This window comes from Triticum dicoccoides, chromosome 4A (genome assembly GCF_002162155.2).
Source record: "Triticum dicoccoides isolate Atlit2015 ecotype Zavitan chromosome 4A, WEW_v2.0, whole genome shotgun sequence".
In the NCBI taxonomy this organism is placed as follows: domain Eukaryota; kingdom Viridiplantae; phylum Streptophyta; class Magnoliopsida; order Poales; family Poaceae; genus Triticum; species Triticum dicoccoides.
This window is the reverse complement of record NC_041386.1, coordinates 676,310,371-676,321,133: the sequence shown is the minus strand read 5'-3', so window position 1 is coordinate 676,321,133 and position 10,763 is coordinate 676,310,371. Positions and strand designations below refer to the sequence as shown.

The following is a 10,763-nucleotide window of genomic DNA, read 5'->3' as shown; positions in this document are numbered from 1 at the left end:
GAACCTAGAAGAATTTCCCGGTCCCCGATGTTGTCCACCCTAACTGGCTCCTTCGTGTCGAAATCCAGGCGATAGACGCCCACATCGACGATGGTGCACAAGTCGGGAAGAATATGTATGCCACATAGAGCTCCCCGTCGAGGTCAACAAGGTATGCCGACACCGCGGCCATGTAGTCTCCCATGGGGGTGAGCTGCACCCCTTTCATCGGCGTGCTGGAGAAGACCGGCGCCCCCGTCGTCGACGAGAACTCGATGACACCGATCTCGCCATGCTTCCAGAGGTAGTAGAACTTTCCATGGCATGATGCCGCGCGGTATATGATCCTTTTCATCGAGCCATCATTGCTGGGCAGCGGGATGTTACCCACGTCGTACTCGTGTCTGACCCATCCCGACCCAGATGCCGAGTGACCCACATGGCAATAATATATGAGTGTTGACGAGCAAAACGGTATAGCCGCCCGGGTCAGTGGGCTTGGCCGATAGAGTACACCCGGCCCTTATAGGCGAGTGCGTTAGAGATGGCAGGGTGATCCTGTTATTGTCGTTGGGGTCAGCATGTGGGTCCCACAAGAAGGTGGCGAGGGTGGCCGGATCCCAGACGAGTACCCAGCCGTGCGAGGTCACCCAGCTCCGCTTGTTGCTGCGCAGCTCATCGACCTCGCAGGGTTGGCGCGAGCCATCAGAGACGCTATAGAGCGTGGCGGGTTGCCTGTCGCCGTAGTCCAGGAAGAGGCACGGCAACGAGACGGCCGCCGGCGGCCTGGTCGTCGACGATGCCGACATGATACCTATTGGCTGCTGGGTTTTCCTTATTGAGCGGCTTGGGTGACGATCCCGTCGTTTTAAATCGACTCGTTATGTCAGCTCTGGCCGTGTCCGTTTCAGGCTGCCGACATGTGTTCAGTACGTCTCGTGTTCGGTTTCAAGCTGCCGACTTTGGTTAATCACGTGCAAGATATACGCGTGGTCAGTAGGTTTCGTGTTCCACGTGGCCACCCACGGGCCGTTTGATGACTTGGTGACCACGTCAGGTCTCCTTCCGGTCACCGTGGCCTTGTTCGGTTCGTTCGGCTCGGCGGATGACGGGACTGACTGACCTAGCTACTGGTACGTGCGTGCTTGACACGTCCTACGCCAAAACATAATCTCCAACATCTAGTAGTCGGTCGACCGGCCGAGTTTCGGCCGGTCGCGTCGCGTGCTACTTTTTTTTATCGGTAATGATAACTCCCGAACGTTTCGGAGTTAAGCATGGCAACCCGAACGGGGTTAGATGGCAAGTTTAGTTTGCGGAAGATTAGAGAAATATGGCAATTTTTTGACAAAAAAAAAAGGACGAAGTAGCCATCCCCTATCAACTAAAGTTGCCATCCCCCAAAAGTTCGGGACGAAATGCTCAAAATCCAAATGTTCAGGAGTTCCTTTTTTATTGGTCGAGGGGGTTTCCTATGGGCCCGCATCTAGCAACAGCCTTATCCCGTCACCCTGGAAAAGAATTCTATGAGACCAGATCTCACAGGTTAGCAGGTGAGACCCATTCTGATGGATGACACCCCACCTGAAATCAGGGGGAGGGGGAGATTAGATGCTTTGTGATTTATGAATGTCACGTGTCATCCAGCAGGACGGGTCTCACTTGCTAACCGTGAGATCTGGTCTCATATAATTTTTTTCCCGTCGCCCTCGTCTTCTTTCTATTCACCTGGACCACACTCTGCATTTGTGTTTCCAGCTGTGACCCCGACGCCATGGCTGTTGCTGAGAATCCATGTTTTGACATCAAAAAGCGGACAACCGCTCACTACGGCGACACCATGGCCATGCGCCATCCATACCCCGCCGTCCTCGCCACGACGACGCCATCGCCAGGTGCGCCTTTCACCCCCGCCGTCTTCCTCGCCATGGCGATGCCATGGCCGTGCTTCAAGCTCAAGCCGCCATGGTGGAACCGGCGACGCGCCCTGGGGACAAGATGAGAGGAGACACTTGTTTTTGCTGCAAGTCCAAGGCCCGCGTGCTGGAACCTGCAGTTCAGCGTGCTGGCACCGGCGACAAAATTTGCTGGAACCGGCTACAGAATTTGCTGCCCACCTTGCGGCACCTCATGCATCCCCAGCGACGTTTGCTACAACCGGCCTTCTGAATTGCTGGAACCGTTGAGCGGCGGTGCTGGAACGGGAGATTGAAAGTGTTACAACGACAACACCCATGGCATCCCGCCGGCGATGTTTTGCTACAATCGTTGTTTGAAATCCTGGAATCCATGAGTGAAATGCTACTACTTCTCTAGGGGGATTTCGCGACCGGTGTGCTCCAGCGGCCGACATGTTAGATGCTGCAACCGTCGAGCTGAAATGCTGGAACCGACAACACCGGGAGCTACAAAGAGTACGACATGTCGACGTTTTTACTGCGACCAGCGATGCCGGCGAGCTACGACGGCGGAGCCATGCTGGAACCATTTGCTCGGTTGTGCTGGAATGACGTGCGAGTGTTGTTGCGTCCTAGGCGTCACCGAGGATTGGGGGTGGCTTTTTTGCGATTCCGGCGACGCGAGCTATGAGCAGTGATGCTTTGGGGACCTGCAACGGGGGTGCGCCGGCGTCGTTGAAGTTTTTGCTGCAACCACCATGCACAGCATGCGGGGAGAGATGGGGATTGGAAAGCAGGGTGGTCGGGGAGACAAAGCAGGAAGAAGGGTGAGGCGTGTGAGTCGTGGTGGGCAGATCAGATGGCTCAGGTTTGACAGATCGAAGGGCCGCGCGTTGACCGGCCGAAATTTCGGCAGGCGCGCCAGCGCCTAGCAGTCCCCATACCTATACCACCTTGCAACTATAGTCTCCAATGCTGACCCGTAAATTTTCTCTACCATCCGTCCGTGGACAGGGCGGGACCAGTCCACGGACACGGATGCGGCGGCCGGCCATCCAGCGTTGTATGCATACATTTCAAACATGGTTCAAATTAACCGCATGAAATTCAAGCAAACCGGGTGAATTTCATTAAAATTCGGATATAATTTATATAAAATAACCAATACTTCGACCGTTTAACTAAAATCTAAAAAAATGCTAAACTCTATAATGGAAAACCACGCGTGGCCGCCCTATCCTGCCGCACAACTGTTGCCATCCGCGCCGCCGCCGCCGTCGTCCCTACATCGGCGGAAGGGCGCCCGAGGGCCGCGGCAGCATTATCCGACGGTTACCTATCGCTCGCGACATAGCCGCTCCGCCTCCTGCTGTGCGGTGCGATTGCCGCCGGGGCCACTACCGGCGCCTACGGAGCCCTCTGGCGGCCCTGCCCTTGCTGGTGTAGGTGGAGGTCTTGCCAAGAGACCACTCCTAGCTGTACTTGACGATCTCGTTGTCGAGACGACGGCGGCGCCTGACGTCCTTCTGACTGGTGATGACGGAGCGGTCGGGGGCCCATGCGGCGTTGAGGTCCAATTCGTTGCGGACCCTTTCCGGCGCCGTGTCGGCCTTGGCGAACGAGGAGCGACAGGTGGCGTTGCGCCAGTCTTACCGCACCCGCTGCCGCGCCGCGCGCTCCTCCTCAGAGACGATGGCCCTCAAGCTCGAGGAACCGCCGACACCGCCACCTCGAGCTAACGGAGGATGCGGCCACGCACCTTTCTTATCGCCGGCGGTAGCTCCTCCTTGACGGACCAAATATTCGAGTATCCAGCCGACGAGCGACCAATGCGATATTATGTCTGAGTATCCCGCCAACCAGTGAGCAAGGAGTGATTGTTGGTGCTAATCTTGTTACAAGGTCAGGTTCAGATATTGCATTAGTCATTAGCTCCATGCACTAGTTGTGTAGGCTAGTTTGTACGTGCATGTGTTTTCAATTTGTAGCCTGAAACATGCTCGTTCGCGTTGAGGTTTGCTTTCTTCTGTTTTATGTTCAGTTTGCATGTAGTTGACACTGTACATGTAACATGCTGCATGCATTCGTTATGGGCTGACGTGGGAGTGCACGTTTGGCCGGGTCGTGCGTGTGTTGTTGGGCCACAACGCCAAGTCATGAGATGGCACGATTCATCTGGAATTGTGGCGTAACTATAGGATCTCAATCCCAGTGTCTTTTCTCGTTGAATAAAAGGAAAGAGGAGGAAAAGCCGAGAAGGTTACGCGACACAAATATCATCTTCGTTGTGTCGTTCTGCTGTGTGCGTCTCTTGCCGTCGCTGTGATCATGTGTGTTTACTGCCTGTGATCTGACAGTGATATCGTGGAAATAATACCATCTTTTTGTATTGAGCGAAGACTATCTTAAACCGTGTGCTAGAGCGAAGTTATTCTCAGACTTTTTTTTTCAGACGAGCAGCACACAGTAAAGGGCAAGCACCAGAGCATCAATGGAAAAGGAGAAGTCTACGATGGAAAGAAGTCCACATAACCCCCTGAAGTTCACAAACCGGTCAGGTTACCCCCCAAGGTGTAAAACCAGGTGTTTAACCCCACAAGCTTTTCCAAACCATGTGAATTACCCCCTAACCCTGATTAGAGTGGTTTTGTAGGCGGTTTTGGCCCTCATCCAAGCAGGAGCCAGCATCATACAACTTGGGGTGCAATGCGTCGATGCCTAACATTAATTAGCATGTAGCTCGCCGAGTCACATACTTCTAGCTTCGTGAACTTCCCAGTCTCCAGGTCACCATGCAGCCTTCACGATAGCAACGTCTTCCACCCACGCCAGACATGAAAGGCATTCCTTCGGTCAGGCGAAGATTGCATCGTCGAAGCTACTTCTCCGGCCTAGCGCATGCCGCCGGGGCTCGTGGGATCGGTCTAGCCGTCTGCACCGTTGGGCTCCTGCTGCACGGATGCGGCGGCCGCACCGGCGTGCAGCGCAACCTGCCAATAGACGCAAGTTCTAGCTTTGGCGACCCCTCGCTGTACGCGCCGATCGAGGGCGGCGAGGCTTCGTACTCAAGCTCTCCGTGGCAAACAGGTGGAGCGGTCGAGGTTGTCGACGAGCAGGGCATTGGCGCCGGAAGCGGCAAGGAGCCGGAGCGTCGCTCGCGAGACGCACCTTATTTCTAGAACGCTCTTTCGGATACAATATGCACGTACAGACCTACTGGATTGATTCCAGGACAAGCACTCACCGACTCACGTACACACAAGAAGTACGTACCACTATGTCCGAGGCAGGTAGGACTAACATAATCGTGATTAGCTCTAATAGTGGACATAGTTATCTGCCGGCGGAAGCCGCAGGCTGCACATGGCACGAGCTTGATGAGTTCTTGTCAACGGAGGAAGAAGCAGACGCGGCTGGCGAGAGCGCTACTGAGGTGACTACGGCGCACGAGGGACGCGATGGCAAGCCGAGTTTGCATCAAGCAAGAACACAGCCGGCTACTGGCTGGTGCAACTTACGATCAGTACCTCGACGCTTGTCCTCACGGGATCTCCGTGCCACGGTGGAGATGGCGTGCTACGTCACCAAAACCGCCTGCAAAACCACTCCAATCAGTGTTAGGGGATGATTCGCATGGTTTAGGAAAGCTCAGGGGGTTAAATACCCGGTTTTAGATCTCAGGGGGTAAATTAACCAGCTCGTGAAACCCCAGGGGGTCATGTGGACTTCTTTCTCTACGATGGCATAGTAGCCTGCGATCAGTTCCTGACGTCTCTCAATCCCAGGACTCATTATTTGGCCCCCATCCAAAGGCCTCGGCAGACCCATGGCAACAAACTTGCTTTGTCTCTCCTCGATCTCAGATGGTAGTGTGTCATATTTTATCAATGCTACTCTATCCAAATTTTATAACATGGGTTCACTGGATGCAGATGCACACCACTTCACCTTTTTGTTTTTATTTTTCCTCAAGCTACAATGTTTCACTAAATGAAGGCTATTAATTATTTATCATGGACATGAGCAGAGAGCATGTGATTCCTATCAAGGACCAGTTTTTGTTTCTCCTGTGAAGTTTTGGTCTTTATGAAGCTCAGGCCGCTAGTGCATTGCAGAACAATATCCAAAGTGCAAGATGAATGATGATTAATTAGACACTAGTGTACAATATCTAATGATTAAAATACATCCATGGTATACGTAAACATGGCATGAGGGTTTATTGTGTAGCCGTATGCGATTCGCGCCCGTTGACAAACACACCAGTGAACCACTCGTGTTAGATTTGAGGCCAACGAAAGCAGCCACGGGATATTTAATTGTGAACTGCCTAAACTGCCCCTCACATCTAAATATACTACAGGAATTATTGTGTAGTATTGACATATCTGGACCGTAGGATCACAAAAATAAATGGCATAAACTATTTTGATGTACTGTAAAGGGACTCAAAAAAAGGTTAATGATGCAAATTTTATGAAAGTGGTTACACTAAAAGGCAGATTAAATTCTTGTTATTCAAAAATCCTTTTCATTCTTGTTGTTTGCTATTAAGACTGAAATTTCATCATCACATACCTGAATCTATTTTATCTGTGCCAAAACTCATAATCAAATACACATCAAGAACATAAATAATGAAGCCTACAACTTTATAACATGTTAATTAAATCTTGTCTTGTATGGTTTCCAAATTAAATTGTTGTATTAGTTGAATTAAATGGGGATAACATATATTTTCTCATACAAGTTTGGTAAAACCTTAACATATTTTGTACAATAACAGTCAATGACAAATAGCAAAATACTCAAAGTTTGCAAAAATGGCACTAAAGGCGAGCTAAATGCCACCGTATCCGGATAGGACTCCTAAATTGTATATGGATGGCATTTAGCTAGACCCTACTAAAACCGTTATCACACCGTTATAGTGGTGTTATAGCCTGTCATTTTAAACTTTAATTTCTTGGGTCAGCCATGTTTAACTTCGTCCCATAGCATATCATATATGTTGGTTGTGCGGCGACATAGATAGGAGACACATCATATCAACTGACACAAACACACACTACCAATGGAGTCATGGTCGATGAAGGCATCACAATGTATTGGATTAGGGATAGCTTGCACATTGCGTGTTATCGACTTTCTTGGGCAATTATCCTTATTTAGTTAAGGTTTATCCTTCCATAGCAACAGATGTGTACTTAGTGTAAAAAACAGTGTGTGGATATTTAGGCTATTGGTAATTAAAATCCCCTTTTAAAATTTTAATTTAATTATGTATTTGTATGCATAACTATCTATATGTATAACAATATAAAAAGCTCTAATTAATCTTGATCATCAAATCATGTCAATATAACGACCTATATTGCATCATTGGTGAGCGCTCAACATGTTTAGCCTGCAATTAATATCATACGAAATATTGGTGTATGTATTAATTAAATAATTAATGTAGAACTGATATCCTATCTAATATGAACTTGCAATTATTTTTCTCTCTAATATCAGTGTACATTGCACGTACGCATTTACTACTCAAAACTAAACAATACGTACTTAAGTTGAAAATCAGTGATAGTGGCCGTTGTGAGTTATGACGTTCATTGAAGTAGAAAATCAGTGATAATGGACATTTTGTTGGATGCCGAGAAACCCTCAGCCAGAAACCTAACCCCCATATATACATTTAACCTTTAATGTTGCTTTTGCCGTCGTGGCCACATACGCTCTGCCTGAAATGCCTGCATTGTCGCCACCTGTGGTCTAGTGCAATCCTTTTCCGGCTCGATGAACAAAAATAATGAAAGAATCATATAGTCTACAAACTGATTACATGCCGCAAATTTGCAATTGCACCAGTATAGGAAAACCAGGAAATTAAGAGGACATATAGAGCAGGAAACCATGCTTCATGCAAATTTTGGTAGGGAATAACAAACCCCCTCACTTGTCCGCGGGCATGCTTGCCATGGGCGCTATGACGTTCTTTGCTTGCCACGCACCCCTTGTCGACCTCATCATCACCCAAGGTCCTCCTTGTCATCGTGCTCCAAAAAAACCTAGTGGGAAAAACTATGCGAGTTATGGGTATTTATTACAAGATGTACATTCTAGATAGCTTGCACATTACGGGATGTTGATCTTCTTTGATTATAATTCCTATTTAGTTAAGGTTAATCCTTCCATAGAAAGTAGCAATGGATGGGTACTTAGTGTAAAAAAATAGTGTGTGGACATTTAGGCTATTGAGTAATTAGAGTTGCCTTTTAAATTTAATTCTATATTTCTATGCATAACTTATCATAACAAAACATTACGATACTTAAGTAGAAAATCAGTGGATAGTAGCCGTTGGGAGTTATGACCTTCCGGTTCACGCTATATACCCAAGCAATTTTCCATGTGATCAACATTTATTATTACCCAATTAAATTCCATAGCAGTGCATTAGTAATAACCAAACAATTCAATATATAATTTAAGTAGGAATTAAATCAATGAAACGAATATATGTGAGCTTCTAAGACCAGCGATACAGTGTGCAGGTTCCAGCATCCTGCATATATACAAGAAAAAGGAAAAAGTATACAAGGGAAGAAAAGAGTAGAATTTCACCATGGAAACCAAGAATATTGCAGCTGTCCTCTTCCTCCTCGCTGCCCTTCTTTGCCACCTGCGCACAGGTTCGTCTCCATCACATATGCATAGTAGTCACTGCTATATTGATCCATAGAGATCAATCATACTTAACCTCTTGATCCACTGTGCAGGTGACGCCCAGCGATCCTGCGGAAAGTCGGACATCACGATCGCGGTGCGCAAGACGGGGAAGGTGGTGGGCAGGCAGCCGGAGTACGAGGCGACGATCGGGACGTCGTGCTCGTGCCCGATGAAGGACGTGCGCGTGTGGTGCGGTGGCCTGGAGGACAGCGCAGTGCCGCTGGACGGCGGCAAGGTGGAGGTGGACGAGGGGATGTGCGTCCTCAAGCAGCCTGTCGTGAGGGGCTCGCCGCTCGTCCTGAGGTACTCCTCGGTGGTGCCGGTGAACTTCCGCGTGTTCAACGCCGCCCCTTACTGCTAAGCGCGCACGTGCGTGCTTCCAGCATTAACCAGGTGCCATGGAAAAGTTGTGGTATCCCTTGCAAATAAAGCAGTACTCTTTTTTTTGGCAACAAATAAATCAGCACTCAGTATGTGTACCAATCCTTTTTTTCTTTTTTTGAGATGGTATGTATACCAAGTCATTTACTCCATTTGAGTAGTTTTGTTCTGTGGGTGCGTTGTCGCACTTTTTTCGAATTACTTTGTGTGCATCTAGGATTTTAAAAAAAATCCCCTCCACTCCCTATATATTGGCCCAATCCCCCTGTCCGAAATCTAGAATTGCATGAGAGGAACTTTCTTTCTCAGACAATTCATCTGCCAATAAGGTGTTATCTTAGATGGGCCTGCCTGGTACAAAAGAGCAAGTCCCAAGAATTAGCTTGTGATGATTGGCGAGAACTTCTGGGACAAGTTCGTACTCGTACGCAACACTGCAAATGCTAATAGCACATAGGTCTTTGGTCCCTTCTGGGCCTGAACCTTTGGGCTGAGAGACACTAAGGGTGTGTTTGGTTCGAGAACGAAGTGTAATGAAATGTCATGGTTCCGTTCCACAGGAATGGAATGGTTCCATCTATGTGTTTGGTATGAATAATGAGGTAGAATGGAATGGTTACGTTTCAATGTTTGGTTGGTGGAATGGAATGGACTGAAAAATGTTCAAAATTGTGTTTTCTTTTCTGGCAATATATGCAACATTGATATTATTTTTAGAAGCATTTTATTTAAATACCAAAACAGCATTTTGTTTATCTTTGCATCACCACTACTGACATCAGTAGTCTATACATACAGAATCACACATTTATTAACAAATTTAGACACACACAAATTTACAATTGCAAAAGGCAAGAAAAGAGCATTTACAAATAGATAACAAAAATTGTATCAATCTCAACAACTATGTACAAATTGGCAAGAACAATCGCAAAAGGAAAAAAACCGCCGCTGCCATCCGAGCAGGCCACCATCGGTGCCACCCGCGTCGACCACCTCCCCGGCTGCCGGCTGTGCGCTAGACACCGCAGCTCCTCTTCCCGGCCGCAAGCCCCGCATCCGCCGCCCCTCTGCTAACCCCGATGCCGCCTGTCTTCCTGAACATGAGCCGCGTGCCCACCGCGCCATGGCTGCCGGCTGAGCACTGGGCACTGGCTCCCGTCTTCCCGGCTGTCGGTGCGGATGAGAGAGAGAGAGAGGAGCGAGTGGCCGTCGGAGCAGGTGAAGGAGATGAACGAGGGGCCGGCGGCGCGGATGAAGGAGAGGAGTGGCCACGCCGCGGATGAAGGAGAGAGCGATCGGCGGCGCGAAACCAGGGAGGAGCGGCCGGCGGCGCGGATCTAGGGAGGAGTGATTGGCGGCAGGGATCAGGGAGGGAGCCAGGTTCGTGCGAGAGGAGGAGAAGCGAGAGGCTCCGCACGAGAGAGCGGTTCCGCGTGGTCCGCTCGATTTGGAGGAACCGCGTGGAACGGCATAACGAGGGAATATGCCGTTCCTGGAATCAGTTGATTCTCGTTCCTTTGACTATCTAAACGCATGAATGGGCCTTGGGGACGGAACGGACCCGTGCCGTTCCACTTCATGACAAGAACCAAACACACCCTAAGGTTTCATTCTATACATCCGACAACTTGCCAATTTGCAACACTGCAAGCACCTCTTGTGCCGACCAGGTTAGTTTTCAATAAAGTTGATTAAGGGAATGTGGAAAAATACAACAGTCCTACACCTACTGGTTGTTAACAGGATTGTTACGCAAGAGATAGTTATACCTTT

At 48.9% G+C, this 10,763-nt stretch overlaps 1 protein-coding gene across 1 annotated transcript; it reads left to right on the top strand.

The window, feature by feature from the left end:
* Positions 1-8,451: 8,451 nt before the first annotated feature.
* LOC119289691 lies at positions 8,452-9,156 on the top strand. Its single transcript, XM_037568950.1, has 2 exons — positions 8,452-8,569; positions 8,657-9,156. The coding sequence occupies exons 1-2, from the start codon at positions 8,503-8,505 to the stop codon at positions 8,965-8,967; spliced, it is 378 nt and encodes a 125-aa protein (XP_037424847.1). The 5' UTR covers positions 8,452-8,502; the 3' UTR covers positions 8,968-9,156.
* Positions 9,157-10,763: the final 1,607 nt, after the last annotated feature.